The following is a 15468-nucleotide window of genomic DNA, read 5'->3' as shown; positions in this document are numbered from 1 at the left end:
AGGAAATAACTAGTGAGATTCATCTTTAGAGTGCATAACTGAAGTAGTTCAACATCATTTCGTCAAACCACAGAGGCAAAAACAAAGTATAATCCAACAAGTATTAGGCCCATTGCTCTTCAGGGAACATAGGCCACTGTCCATCATACGCTAGTTCTCTCCAATTTCTCCCATCCTATGTCTGTTTTGTTGGTGCCTGATTCAATTAACATGTGTTCCATGCGTGCCCTCTTTTTCAACAAACCATTTCTGCATGGACCTCATGCTGAAACGGGAAAGGGCCTTCCCCAAACTGTTGATACAAAGTTGGAAGCACAGAATCGTCTAGAATGACATTATATGCTGTAGTGTTAAGATTTCCCTTCACTGGATCTAAGGGGCCTAGCCAAAACCATTATTCCTCCACCAAACTTTAGAGTTTGCACTATGCATTCGGGCAGGGAGCTTTCCCCTAGCATCTGCCAAACCCAGATTCATCACTCCAGAGAACATTTCCACTTCTCCAGTCCAATGACCTCCAGCTTTACACCTCTCCAGCCGACACTTGGCATTGCGCATGGTGATCTTAGGCTTGTGTGAGGCTGCTCGGCCATGGAAACCCATTTCATGAAGCTCCAGACGAACAGTTCTTGTGCTTTCCTCATGTTGTGTTGCTTCCGGTAGTAAGTGTTGCAACTTAGGACAGACGATTTTTACGCGCTATGCTCTTCAGTTCTCGGTCCTGTTTTGTGAGCTGTGTGGCCTAGCACTTTGCGGCTGTTGTTGATCCTAGACATTTCCACTTCACAATAACAGCACTTACAGTTGACTGGGGCAGCTCTAGCAGGTCCGAAATTTGACAAGTTGGAAAGGTGGCATCCTATGACGGTGCCTCGTTGAAAGTCCCTGAGCTCTACAATAAGCCCAGTCTACTGCCAATGTTTGACTGTGGAGATTGCATGGCGGTGTGCTCGATTTTATACACCTGTCAGCAACAGGTGTGGCTGAAATAGCCAAATCCACTAATTTGAAGGGGTGTCCACATACACTCAGATACACTATACAAAAGTATCTGGGTACATATACCTGGTTTGAGACAGAGTTTGGAGCCGAGGTTCAATGCTCAGTGGTGTAGACTACTGTGATTAATATAACTACCTCCAAGCTGCCATGTCAGGCTTATAACACTAATCTGCGTCTTGAGGTAGAACTTCTATATGCGTTTTCATAGGTATTAGAAACATCTCACTGGAGAACTATAGACAGGGAGGTGTTGCCTCAAAGGGATGTTGTATCTTTAGCTTTCTTTCATTTCGTTGTAATTACGTCATGAAATTTACCAGATACAATGAATACATGGAATCACAGTTTTTTTCCCTATAGCCGAAGGATTTTCTTCTATCATTGCCACAGAGAGTTATTTGTTTGTATTTTTACAATAGAAATGATAACCTATGCAATATTAAACTACACATCTGCATTTGTCACAGCCTGTGATTCCTCCCGATAGTCCCAGATACAATTGGTAACACCCCATTAGTCCTGGCCTCAAGAGGAAAGACAGTCCCCCAGGCTCTAGGATTAGGGAGCACACTCAAAACCACTGCATTGCTTTAAGGACAGGACGTGTATTAAATCATATTAAATGTTATTGTTCCTTATTCTTCCAACACCTCCCTTAAGGTACTCCACCCTCATATAAGGTACTGACCCTCATATCTCCCTCAATGATCCAATCATAGACATTACAAGTGTATTGGAGTATTATAGCCCATCTGTATGTCAGCACAGCACAGCTACAGCCAACAGGTCTGGACCTTAATGGCGTAGGTAGTGTTCTTGCCCTGTTACTGCAGGGTTGCTGGGTCCAGCCCCGCTCTAGTTGGTTAGAGCATTGGACCAGAAAGGTTCTGCCATTCTGCCATTGAGCAAGGCCGTTAACCCACTGTTCCCTGGGCGCCGGAGACGTGGATGTCGATTATGGCAGCCCCCCGCACTTCTCTGATTCAGAGGGGTTGAGATAAATGCGGAAGACACATTTCAGTTGCCTTTCCCTTTCCTACTCAACTGCTACAGAATGACCATGCTTGCCTAACTCTCCCTGTTGAGTATGATTATGACTATTGTTTTCTCTAATGACAGTATTTCCTCTGACTGTTTTACAGTTGAAGTCGGAAGTTTACATACACCTTAGCCGAATACATTTAAACTCAGTTTATTTTTTTATATATTTTTTTTCAACTTTATTTAACCAGGTAGGCAAGTTGTGAACAAGTTCTCATTTACAATTGCGACCTGGCCAAGATAAAGCAAAGCAGTTCGACACATACAACAACACAGAGTTACACATGGAGCATGGAGTAAAACAAACATACAGTCAATAATACAGTAGAAAAATGTGAGCAAATGAGGTGAGATAAGGGAGGTAAAGGCAAAAAAAAAGGCCATGGTGGTGAAGTACATACAATTTAGCAAGTAAAACCCTGGAATGGTAGATTTGCAGTGGACGAATGTGCAAAGTAGAGATAGAAATAATGGGGTGCAAAGGAGCAAAATAAATAAATACAGTAGGGGGAGAGGTAGTTGTTTGGGCTAAATTAGAGATGGGCTGTGTACAGGTGCAGTAATCTATGAGCTGCTCTGACAGCTGGTGCTTAAAGCTAGTGAGGGAGATAAGTGTTTCCAGTTTCAGAGATTTTTGTAGTTCATTCCAGTCATTGGCAGCAGAGAACTGGAAGGAGAGGCGGCCAAAGAAAGAATTGGTTTTGGTGGTGACCAGAGAGATATACCTGCTGGAGCACGTGCTACAGGTGGGTGCTGCTATGGTGACCAGCGAGCTGAGATAAGGGGAGACTTTACCTAGCAGGGTCATGTAGATGACCTGGAGCCAGTGGGTTTGGCGACGAGTATGAAGCGAGTATTCTTTCTCTAATAGTAGAGATAATTATTTATTTTGGCTTTTATTTATTTCATCACATTCCCAGTGGGTCAGAGGTTTACATACACTCAATTAGTATTTGGTAGCATTGCCTTTACATTGTTTAACTCGGGTAGCCTTCCACAAGCTTCCCACAATAAGTTGGGTGAATTTTGGCCCATTCCTCCTGACAGAGCTGGTGTAACTGAATCAGATTTGTAGGCCTCCTTGCTCACACACGCCTTTTCAGTTCTGCCCACAACTTTTCTGTCGGATTGAGGTCAGGGCTTTGTGATGGCCACTCCAATACCTTGACTTTGTTGTCCTTAAGCCATTTTGGAAATATGCTTGGGGTCATTGTCCATTTGGAAGCCCCATTTGCGACCAAGCTTTAACTTCCTGACTGATGTCTTGAGATGTTGCTTCAATATATCCACATAATTGTCCATCCTCATGAAGCCATCTATTTTGTGAAGGGCACCAGTACCTCCTGCAGCAAAGCACTCCCACAACATGATGTTGCCACCACTATGCTTCACTGTTGGGATGGTGTTCTTCGGCTTGCAAACCTCCCTCTTTTTCTTCCAAACATAACAATGGTCATTATGGCCAAACAGTTCTATTTTTGTTTCTTCAAACCAGAGGACATTTCTCCAAAAAGTACAATCTTTGTCCCAATTTGCAGTTGCAAACCGTAGTCTGGCTTTTTTATGCTGGTTTTGGAGCAGTGGCTTCTAACTTGCTGAGCGGCCTTTCAGGTTATGTCGATATAGGACTTGTTTTACTGTGGATATAGATACTTTTGTACCTGTTTCCTCCACTATCTTCACAAGATCCTTTGCTGTTGTTCTGGATTTGATTTGCACTTTTTGCACCAAAGTACGTACATCTCTAGGAGACAGAATGTGTCTCCTCCCTGAGCGGTATGGTCCCATGGTGTTTATACTTGGGTACTATTGTTTGTACAGATGAACGTGCTACCTTCAGGTGTTTTGTAAATTGCTCCCAAGGATGAACCAGACTTGTGGAGGTCTACAATTTATTTTCTGAGGTCTTGGTTGATTTCTTTTGATTTTCGCATGATGTCAAGCAAAGAGGCACTGAGTGTGAAGGTAGGCCTTGAAATACATCCACAGGTTCACCTCCAATTGACTCAAATTATGTCAATTAGCCTATCAGAAGCTTCTAAAGCCATGACATTATTTTCTGTATTTTTCCAAGTGGTTAACTTAGTGTATGTGAACTTCTGACCCACTGGAATTGTGATACAGTGAATTATAAGTGAAATAATCTGTCTGTAAAAGATTGTTGGAAAAATTATTTGTGTCATGCACAAAGTAGATGTCCTAACCCGACTTGCCAAAACTATAGTTTGTTATTAAGAAATGTGTGGAGTGGTTGAAAAACTAGTTTTAATGACTCCAACCTACGTGTATGTAAACTTCCGTCTTCAACTGTACTTTGTCAGGCCTGTAATTTACACTATAAAGATCCTTCACGTTGAAAAGAGTCTCTTCTCTGTACTCCAGACATTGCTCGCCATAGCCGTATCGCTGCCTCTGTATAAGTCTGGAGGGTGAGTCCACCACAGAGAGAGTGGTTGAACGATTATTGGAATCTGTGTGGGTAGCTAGACAGACTGACAATAGTAAAGGTGAACAGGTGGTCATGGGTAAGATGACAGAGGACTGGAGGAGACTGAGGCAGGAATTCCTTTAACCATAACGTGGTATATTTATTTACTGGGTAGTCTGTCGGTGCTGCATAACAAAAGGAAACAGAATAACATGTATCCAATCAAATTCATAATCACAAAAGTCTAATCATAACAGTCATTATGAACATAATTAGGTCATTCAGTTCAATAGGAATCATGATTGAGTCATTGAGGATCCTAACCATAAATCATAATCATGAGAATAATAATGCAAATAAATCGATCAGTTATCAATTATTCAGTCTATTATCTCAATCAGTTTGATATCAGGATTTATCAATTCACCAAATAATAATTACATTTCATGTTTCATCCTTCCAGGTTTATTTTCATATGTACATGTCATTTCGTTACATTTTAACCAGATATCAATGGCATAATTGGCCTGTGATGATCTATAGGTCCGTGATCATTGTCCATTGACATAACACAATAGGTTTGAAGCTTGCGCTCCAAGCCGGGCTCCGCGGTAATAACTATAAACAATAACTGAGGACCCGCTCTCCCGATCGCTACAGATAGTTTTGATGAAAGATAACAGAATCGGTTGATTCGTGGACGCACAGAATGTCTGGATTAGACAAGAGTTGGGGCGATTTCCTCCTTTTAATGAGATGAGATCTGTCGGACATTTCCGCCTGACCTAATTAAAGCTCTCTGGCCCAGCTGCGCAAATGGCAATTAATTAAACAGCAATTCCACCAACTCTATGGACCTTTTCTATAGCGGTTCTGGATGTGAATTACCTGTGTGGGAGGAGGCCTAATTGAAATTGAACACTGCTTTGCCTGCCGGAAGACAAAATAATTGTTTGGAGGGATTAGTGTCTGCTAGCTTGGCCTTCATGTTTATCTTTGACATGACAGCTGATTTGGCATGGGTCCCCAGATCCTCAAAAAGTTCTACAGCTGCACCATCGAGAGCATAGTGACCAGTTGCATCACCGCCTGGTATAGCAACTGCTCGGCATCTGACCGTAAGGCTCTACAGAGGGTAGTGCGTACGGCCCAGTACATCACTGGGGCCAAGCTTCCTGCCATCCAGGACCGATATACTAGGCGGTGTCAGAGGAAAGCACATAAAATTGTCATGGACTCCAGTCACCCAAGTTGTAGACTGTTTTCTCTGCTACCGCACGGCAAGCGGTACCTTAGCGTCAAGTCTAGGACCAAAAGGCTCCTTAACAGCTTCTAACACCAAGCCATAAGACTGCTGAACAATTAATCAAATGGCCACCGGACTATTACATTGACCTCCCCCCACCCCCCCATTTGTTTTGTACACTGCTGCTACTTGCTGTTTATTATCTATGCATAGTCACTTCACCCCTACCTACATGTTCAAATGACCTCAACTAACATGTCTGACTCTGTACCAGTACCCCCTAAACCTTTTTTATTTTTACTTTAGTTTATTTGGTGAATATTTTCTTAACTCTTCATGAACTGCACTGTTGGTTAATGGCTTATAAGTAAGCAATTCACAGTAAGGTCTACCTACACTAGTTGTATTTGGCGCATGTGACAAATAAAGTTTGATTTGAATTGATGGATGCATAAATATTTTAGAGGAAATGACAGCAAGACATGTTATCCCTGAGGTTCTTCTAGTTCTCAGTTTGTTGGGTCTTTAGTAATGTCCTCTCAGACTTTAAACAGATTAGTTATTAAATGGTTAGGCAATTTACTCCTGAACAGAGTTCCAATTCAATAATGTTGTGGTTTTTGTTTGTGTTTCTCAACAGCTTTTTTCAATTTTTGCATTTGCGACATGTGGAGGCTACAGTGGACAGCTGTGGGTTAGTGTGGACTGCCAGCTTGACAAGGCCAGCAGCAACCTCAGTATTGGCATCGATTTTGCCTACCCTTTTAGGTACGAAACTTTCTCTCGTAACATTTCAGACAGATAATAGGAATTAGTGATGTGCAGTTCGCGAACGATTCTTTCTTTTTAAATTACTATTTTTACTGACTCGAGTGTCATGATACATTTTTCCAAGTGACTCATTCATTTTAGTTTGACCTGCTTGCCACAATGAATCCTACAGCCGGATTATTATGTGAATAATACATATTTACAACTAATAATTTATCGTATGGTGCAAGAATGAATGTAATTAATTGATTATTGAATGTTATCGATGGACACAGCTTTGTCAAACCAAAACACAGACTTCACGGCCTGCCTTTGCTCAACAAACTCAAACTCGTTCATTAATCGATTGGGGGGATTCTGCAGTTCGCAAACGTTATGTGCTTATCTCCCTCGCGGTAGTCAAGTAATTTCAAAAAGAGTCATCCACAATCTAGTCTGGTTGCGGCCGCAATTTAACCTAATTTCAAAGGTATCAATAAATAATTGTATTTATATGCCTAGCCATCACAAATGTTTGAAGCACATTTTTGTAAAACTCAGTCACAAATGACAGCTCCGATAAGCCCCCTATGATGAACGAGAGGCTTGTAGAATAATTTGTTTTTAGTTAATCGTTCGCCGGTAGGGGGTCCTGCGCGGTCTGGCATTATTGACTAAAATGAATGAAATGAGTCAATATTTGTTCTTTGGACTGAACGAGTCGATAAGATCAGCAGCAGTAAAAAGAGTGCAGTGCAGCCCCGTTAACATTTTAAATCATCCAAAGAGAATAGGAGTCATCATCTACAGAACTATTGCCCCTCATTAAAATGTCTTCTTGGTCAATGTGTTACTGTTTATTTGCGTACGAATGTGCGTGCGTGTGAAGTATACGTTTCAACACCAGCCTAGTGGGTTTAATATTTGAGACAATGTCAGATGTATTTTCTAACACCATATGGAAGATTTAGTCAAGGCAATTAAGATCCATCTGTGTAGCACTGTGTAAGCTGAGGCCAAACACACTGATTAGCACCAGACAAGATGTCTAAAATGCTGTCAGTGGTAGCTTTGCTAATATTTCACTCAGAGACACACGAGATAAGAGCCTCAGTGGTCTTTTGATTACTTTTGACAGACTTATTTTCTCCATTATTTAAAGAGTGACTACAGGTGTTTTAGACTCCTCTGTTCCCCTCTCTGTGGAAGGTTGCACCAGGTGTCCTTCGAGGCTCCGCTGTGTGAGGGGAGGAGGAGGGAGAGGCTCTTTCTCATCGGGGACTACACTTCCTCGGCTGAGTTCTTTGTCACCATCGCTGTGTTCGCCTTCCTCTACTCCTTCATGGCCACCATAGTCTACATCTTCTTCCAGAACAAGTACCGCGAAAATAACCGAGGCCCTCTGATCGTGAGCTGCTCACCTTTCACGCTTTTCCATGTTCAAATCTACATTTTGAATAAGATAGTATGCTATGTGTTTGTAGTGCTTCCATGCGGCAATACATTTTCTATATTATACTCAGTCCCTGCACCTTTGACATCTGCTGGTTGTGCAAACAGTAACTTGAACAATATTCAGTAACATGTCCCCCTCCCCCTCAGGACTTTATAGTGACCGTGGTGTTCTCCTTCATGTGGCTGGTCAGTTCTTCAGCCTGGGCTAAAGCCCTGTCGGACATCAAGGTGGCCACAGACCCAGATGAGGTGCAGGAGCTCATGTCTGCCTGTAAGGTCATGACCAACAAGTGTGGCTCAGTGCAAGGACCCCGCTGGTCAGGCCTCAATACCTCTGTGGTGCGTCAGACTGTGAACTGCACACTACCAAAACACACATCATAAACCATAGTATGTTTGTTTTGCTGTGATACTCTGTCTCAGTCACACTTTACTTAGATAGTCCAGCTAGTCCATCTGTAGATACTCTACAGATGGTCCTACTGTCAACAAACTATCTGTTGATGAGCAACTGCTAGCTAAGGTTACAGTTAGGTTTGGAATAATGGTTAAGGTTAGGGTTAGTAGATAGTTGAAATCTTACTGATCTTACTAGTCTTTAGAGCAGCGACAGATGGACTATCCAAATCAAGTGTTACCTCTGTCTCTCCCCAGGTGTTTGGCTTCCTAAACTTCGTCCTGTGGGCAGGAAACATCTGGTTTGTCTTCAAGGAGACTGGTTGGCATAAAGGAGGACCAGCTCGGTACGCTGGAGCGCCTCCCGAAAAACAGGCTGAGACAATCAACCAGCAGCAGCCCTACAACCAGGGCAGTTTTGACCAGTCAGGAGGCTACAGCGCCCAGGGAGACCAGGAGCAGGTATCAGAATACAGTCCTGTGGGCGGGCCCACCTCCTACTCCAATCAGATGTAGCTTTGCAGTCTGATTGTCACACTGAAGGTGGGGGGGACATGCAGTTCTTAGGTAGAAATATTCTGGTGCCAGAAAAAGTAAGTTGTCGATTGGTACAGTTAAACAGAAGTATTTTGGAGTATTGTACATAAAACTAGATTTTGGTTACGTTTTTAGATGTGTTGTCCTGAATGTTGTATTGCCTGTGTGTTGAGTCTGTTGATAGTTTCTCATTTTCTGTGCTAGGTGCTATGCCACAGAACCTTTTAACTGGATGTCTTTTTCATTGTGGAAGAAAAATGTGGTATACAATTGTATAATTATTGAAGTTTCCTACATAGTGTTGACAAAGTGCATGCAGTTGTGCTATGTGTTACTATGCCTGTTTGTGCACATTGTATTTACGAAACCAGCAGGATTTCATCTCAGAGTTACAGTAAGGTATCAGCAGTAGTTTTACCTCACAAACGCAACATTTAAAGTGTTGTTCTAATTTTTCATGAGCAGAAATAAAATATCCCAATAATTTTCCATATGGTTAAAGCTTATTTCTCTTACAATTTTCTGCACAAATTTGTTTACATCCCTGTTAGTGAGCATTTCTCCTTTGTCAAGGTAATCCTGCATGCAGGGTTTATGTTCAGTGTAGTTACCGTTTCATTACACAAGATGCCCTTGCTCTAAAGGGGCTTTATGTGTTGGTTTGTGGGAAGTTTCTGATGTTAGTGTTAACAATTGTAAATGGGAAAAGTGTTTCTACCCGCTCTGTTTACAAATGGTCGCTCATGATTCAAATGAAAGGACTAGTTTTTTAAGCTGCTGTCAGACTACTGTGAAATGAAGAATCATTTCATACACCTCCGAGAGCGAGCTAGCTGAGTCCATTTAAGCACAAGGCCCCAGTGAAAATGGCCCAGAAGAACCTAGTTGCAATTAGAACAGTCAGCTCGGCCAAGCTGGTCTGTATAACCATTAGTGAACCCCTTCCATTTTCTCTGTCATGTTTTCTCTGTCTTGAATTCTATAAACAAATTAATTCAGGTTTCTATGACTTTCAAAAGTTTGTGCAATTAATAAAAATAGGCCAAATTAGAGAATGTCTGATAATATTGATGATGATGATGACGATGATGATGATGATGATAATTAATTAACCCTGTGTCTTGAGCTCCAAAGCATGTGGCTTGCATTAACCTGGTAACAAAAAAATATGAAAAAAATACAATAATTAAACGTCCATGTATGTACTTCCCTTCTGTCCGTGTAACATTAGAATGTGAACAATCTGAAAACCACTTACCAGCATTATTATTCTGTTCAAGATTACTGAGTGTGGATGATATACAAGCAATTTGAATAATCCTAATAAAGATGTTACACAAAAAACAAAAACATTAGTGTTTTCTATTTCTCTCTTTGGCATTTGCACAAAGAGCTTTTGGGAACAATGGGTAGTCAGGCCAGTGTCCCTAATGGGTTAGGCGCTAACTCCAGAACAAACCTGACCAAGCCCTTACCCTGCCCCGACCAATGTCCCAGGTACCACTCAATTCCCAGATAGAATGCCGCCTCAAACACACCTCAGCCTGGTTACCAAAGTATTGGGCCATGGCCCATGAGCGTCTGTCAGATGGTTGAGCAGAAACAGCGTTTCCCCAGAGAGTCAGGCAGTTATGTCTGTTGACCTTTGTTTGCTCCCTCACCAAAGTGAAGGAATTCTGCTAACAAACATACCTAAACCCAGACGATTAAAAAGTGGCTTTATGTCTCAAAAAACAAGATGATCAGTGTTTAGGAATCCATGGGTGTTGAGTCCAGCAATCATTTGTCCCCAAGCTTTGGAATGAAAGGAATTTGGCTGCAATTGGTTTAACTTGGGAATCTCACAATGAGCATCTGACCTGAGAACAGATTCCTTACTGCTTTTCTCAGGGAACAGCACTTCTGTATTTAACAGAAGATCCAATCTGACTGGATTACTCTGGCCTTAGCAAACAGCACCTGAGTGCATGTGTGCTGGCGGGGGAGGGAGGGGGGGGCTTTGTCACAGTAAGACTAATGTTTGCGGATGACTCACAGCTGTACATTTCAATGAAACATAGTGAAGCCCCAAAATTGCCCTCGCTAGAAGCATGAGTTTCAGACATAAGGAACTGGATGGCTGCAAACGTTCTACTTTTAAACTCGGACAAAACAGAGATGCTTGTTCTAGGTCCCAAGAAACAAAGAGATATTCTGTTGAATCTGACAATTAATCTTAATGGTTGTACAGTCGTCTAAAATAAAACTGTGAAGGACCTCGGCGTTACTCTGGACCCTGATCTCTCTTTTGAAGAACATATCAAGACCATTTCAAGGACAACGTTTTTCCATCTACGTAACATTGCAAAAATCAGAAACTTTCTGTCCAAAAATGATGCAGAAAAATTAATCCATGCTTTTGTCACTTCTAGGTTAGACTACTGCAATGCTCTACTTTCCGGCTACCCGGATAAAGCACTAAATAAACTTCAGTTAGTGCTAAATACGGCTGCTAGAATCCTGACTAGAACCCAAAAATGTGATCATATTACTCCAGTGCTAGCCTCCCTTCAAAGCAAGGACTGAGGTTTTACTGCTAACCTACAAAGCTTTACATGGGCTTGCTCCTACCTATCTCTCTGATTTGGTCCTGCCGTACATACCTACACGTACGCTAGGGTCACAAGACGCAGGCTTCCTAATTGTCCCTAGAATTTCTAAGCAAACAGCTGGAGGCAGGGCTTTCTCCTATAGAGCTCCATTTTTATGGAACAACCCATGTCAGAGACGCAAACTCGGTCTCAACCTTTAAGTCTTTACTGAAGACTCATCTCTTCAGTGGGTCATATGATTGAGTGTAGTCTGGCCCAGGAGTGGGAAGGTGAACGGAAAGGCTCTGGAGCAACGAACCGCCCTTGCTGTCTCTGCCTGGCCGGTACCCCTCTTTCCACTGGGATTCTCTGCCTCTAACCCTATTACAGGGGCTGAGTCACTGGCTTAGTGGGGCTCTCTCATACCGTCCCTGGGAGGGGTGCGTCACCTGAGTGGGTTGAGTCACTGATGTGATCATCCTGTCTGGGTTGGCGCCCCCCCCCTGGGTTGTGCCGTGGCACATGAACAGCTCATGGTATACAGTAGTGTCCGACTATGTGGGTGTGCCATTGCTATCAGTTTGCTGAGTAGTATTTGCTCCTGGTTTGTTGAAACAGGGTTGAGGTGTTCAAACAGCTGTCCTCCATTTAAGGTAGGTACACTATTGCATCTGCTTCGTTGTTACTCGGCTACAGTAAACTTCAATGCTGTTATTCCAGAATAAATTAGTTGCAAAAGTTTTGACTTAATTTATGTCAGTCCTATCCCTTCTGGTCTCTCTCTCTCTCTCAATTCATTTCCAAATTAAAGGGCTCTGTTGGCATGGCAAACATATGTTTACACTGCCAAAGCAAGTGAAATAGATAATAAACAAAAGTGAAATAAACAATAAAAAATGTACAGTAAACGTTACACTCACAAAAGTTCCAAAATAGTAAAACATTTCAAATGTCATATGTCTATATACAGTGTTGTAATGATATGCAAATAGTTAAAGTACAAAAGGGAAAATAAATAACCATCAATAGAGGTTGTATTTACAATGGTGTTTGATCTTCACTGGTTTCCCTTTTGCTGAGGCAACAAATATTGCTGCTGTGATGTCACACTGTGATATTTCACCCAATAGATATGGGAGTTTATCCAAATTGGATTCGTTTTCAAATTCTTTGTGGGTCTGTGTAATCTGAGGGAAATATGTGTCTCTAATACATTTGGCAGGAGGTTAGGAAGTGCAGCTCAGTTTCCTCTTCATTTTGTGGGCAGTGTGCACATAGCCTCTCTTCTTTTGAGAGCCAGGTCTGACTTCTGCAGCCTTTCTCAATAGTAGGGCTATACTCACTGAGTCTGTACATAGTCAAAGCTTTCATTAATTTTGGCTCAGTCACAGTGGTCAGGTATTCTGCCACTGTGTACTCTCTGTTTAGGGCCAAATAGCGTTCTAGTTTCCTCTGTTGTTTTGTAAATTTTTTACAAAGTGTCAAGTAATCATCTTTTTGTTTTCTCATGATTTGGTTAGGTCTAATTGTATTGTTGTCCTGGGGCTCTGTGGGGTGTGTTTGTGTTTGTGAACAGAGCCCCAGGACCAACTTGCTTAGGGGGCTCTTCTCCTGGTTCATTTCTCTGGAGGTGATTGATTTTGTTTGGGAATCGCTTCCTTTTAGGAAGTTGTAGCTGCCTGCATTCCAGGACCTCTACACTAGGCGGTGTCAGAGGAAGGCCCTAAAAATTGTCAAAGACCCCAGCCACCCCAGTCATAGACTGTTCTCTCTACTACCGCATGGCAAGCGGTACCTGAGTGCCAAGTCTAGGACAAAAAGGCTTCTCAACAGTTTTTACCCCCAAGGTATGTCAAATGTTATGTTCCTTTGATGGCATAGAAGGCCCTTCTTGCCTTGTGTCTCAGATCGTTCACAGTTTTGTGGAAGGGACCTGTGGCGCTGATGTTTAGGCCAAGGTATGTATAGGTTTTTGTGTGCTCTAGGGCAATGGCGTCTAAATGGAATTTGTTTTCATGGTCCTGGCAACTGGACCATTTTTGGAACACCATTATATTTGTCTTACTGAGATTTACTGTCAGGGCCCAGGTCTGACAGAATATGTGCAGAAGATCTAGGTGCTGCTGTAGGTCCTCCTTGGTTGGGGAAAGAAGCACCAGATCATCAGCAAACAGTAGACGTTTGACTTCAGATTCCAGTAGGGTGAGTCCGGGTGCTGCAGACTGTCCAATTTTAACCGCACACTTGTTTGTGTACATGGATTTTATAATGGCATATGTTTTTCCCCCAACACCAATTTCCATCCATTTGTATTGCAAACCCTCATACCAGATTGAGTCTATAGCTTTTTTGAAATCAACAAAGCATGAGAAGACTTTGCCTTTGTTTTGTTTTGTTTGTCAATTAGGGTGTGCAGGGTGAATACGTGGTCTGTCGTACGGTAATTTGGTAAAAAGCCAATTTGACATTTGCTCAGTACATTGTTTTCACTGAGGAAAGGTACAATGTGTCTGCTGTTAATGATAATTCAGAGGACTTTCCTAAGGTCTCTGTTGAAGCATTTCCCTGTAGTTACTGTAGTTATTGGGGTCAAATTTGTCTCCACTTTTGTAGATTGGTGTGATCAGTCCTTGGTTCCAAATATTGGGGAATATTCCAGAATGAAAGATGATGTAAAAGAGTTTAAGTATAGCCAATTGGAATTTATGGTCTGTATATTTTATCATTTAATTGAGGATACCATCAACACCACAGGTTTTTTGGGGTTGGAGGATTTTTAATTTGTCCTGTAGTTCATTCAATGTAATTGGAGAATCCAGTGGGTTCTGCTAGTCTTTAATAGTTGATTCTAAGATTTGTATTTGATCATGTATATCTTTTTGGATTTTGTTCTTTGTTAGAGGGCCAAAAAGATTGGAGAAGTGGTTTACCCATACATCTCCATTTTGGATAGATAACTCTTCATGTTGTTGTTTAGTGTTTTCCAATTTTCCCAGAAGTGGTTAGGGTCTATAGATTCTTCAAATATTTTGAGCTGATTTCTGATGTGCTGTTCCTTCTTTTTCCGCAGTGTATTTCTGTATTGTTTTAGTAATTCACCATAGTGAAGGCATAGGCTCAGGTTTTCTGGGTCTCTATGTTTTTGGTTGGATAGGTGTCTCAATTTCTGATAGGGAAACTGAGAGGTCAAATATACTGTTTAGGTTTTCTACTGCCAAGTTTACACCTTCACTATTACAGTGAATCATTTTGTCCAGGAAATTGTATAGAAGGGATTGAATTTGTTCTTGCCTAATTGATTTTTAGTAGATTTCCACACTACTTTCCTTCCAGGTATAGCATTTCTTAATATTATTCAGTTCCTTTGGCTTTGATGCCTCATGATTGAGCATAGGTCTGTTCAAGTAGACTGTGATTTTTCTTTGATCTGATAGGGGTGTCAGTGGGATGACTGTGAACGCTCTAAGAGACTCTGGGTTGAGGTCAGTGATAAAGTAGTCTACAGCACTACTGCCAAGAGATGAGCTATAGGTGTACCTTCCGTAGGAGTCCCCTCGAAGCCTACCATTGACTATGCACATACCCAGCGTCCGACAGAGCTGCAGGAGTTGTGACCCGTTTATGTTGCTTATGTTGTCGTAGTTGTGTCTAGGGGGGCATATGGGGGAGGGAATGCTGTCACCTCCAGGTAGGGGTTTGCCTCCATGTGTGCTGAGGGTGTCAGGTTCTTGTCCAGTTCTGGCATTTAGGTCGCCACAGACTAGTACATGTCCCTGGGCCTGGAAATTGTTGATCTCCCCCTCTAGGATGGAGAAGCTGTCATTGTTAAAATATGGGGATTATATTGGGGGGATATAGGTAGCACACATGAGGACATTTTTCTCTGGTGAGATAATTTCCTTATTAATTTCTAGCCAGATGTTAGATGTTCCTGTTTTGACTGATTTAATAGTGGGTTAGGTCTGCTCTATACCAAATTAGCATACACCCTGAGTCTCTTTCCTGTTTCACACCTGGTTGTTTGGTGGATGGGACTACCAGCT

The 15468-nt window shown here is 42.0% G+C and overlaps 1 protein-coding gene across 1 annotated transcript in view; it reads left to right on the top strand.

The window, feature by feature from the left end:
* The window catches only part of LOC110527973 (synaptoporin), a 28307-nt gene extending 18102 nt beyond the window's left edge, over positions 1–10205 (top strand). The window contains exons 3-6 of the mRNA XM_021609629.3: positions 6358–6485; positions 7677–7875; positions 8070–8261; positions 8577–10205. Coding sequence (XP_021465304.1) covers positions 6358–6485; positions 7677–7875; positions 8070–8261; positions 8577–8834 — 777 coding nt within the window. The 3' untranslated portion in view covers positions 8835–10205. The remainder of the gene's footprint in view (positions 1–6357; positions 6486–7676; positions 7876–8069; positions 8262–8576) is intronic.
* The last annotated feature ends 5263 nt before the right edge of the window (positions 10206–15468 follow it).

This window comes from Oncorhynchus mykiss, chromosome 7 (genome assembly GCF_057628025.1).
Source record: "Oncorhynchus mykiss isolate SJ-2025 chromosome 7, ASM5762802v1, whole genome shotgun sequence".
NCBI lineage: Eukaryota > Metazoa > Chordata > Actinopteri > Salmoniformes > Salmonidae > Oncorhynchus > Oncorhynchus mykiss.
Note: the sequence above shows the minus strand (reverse complement) of the source record. Positions and strands in the feature narration are given on the sequence as shown.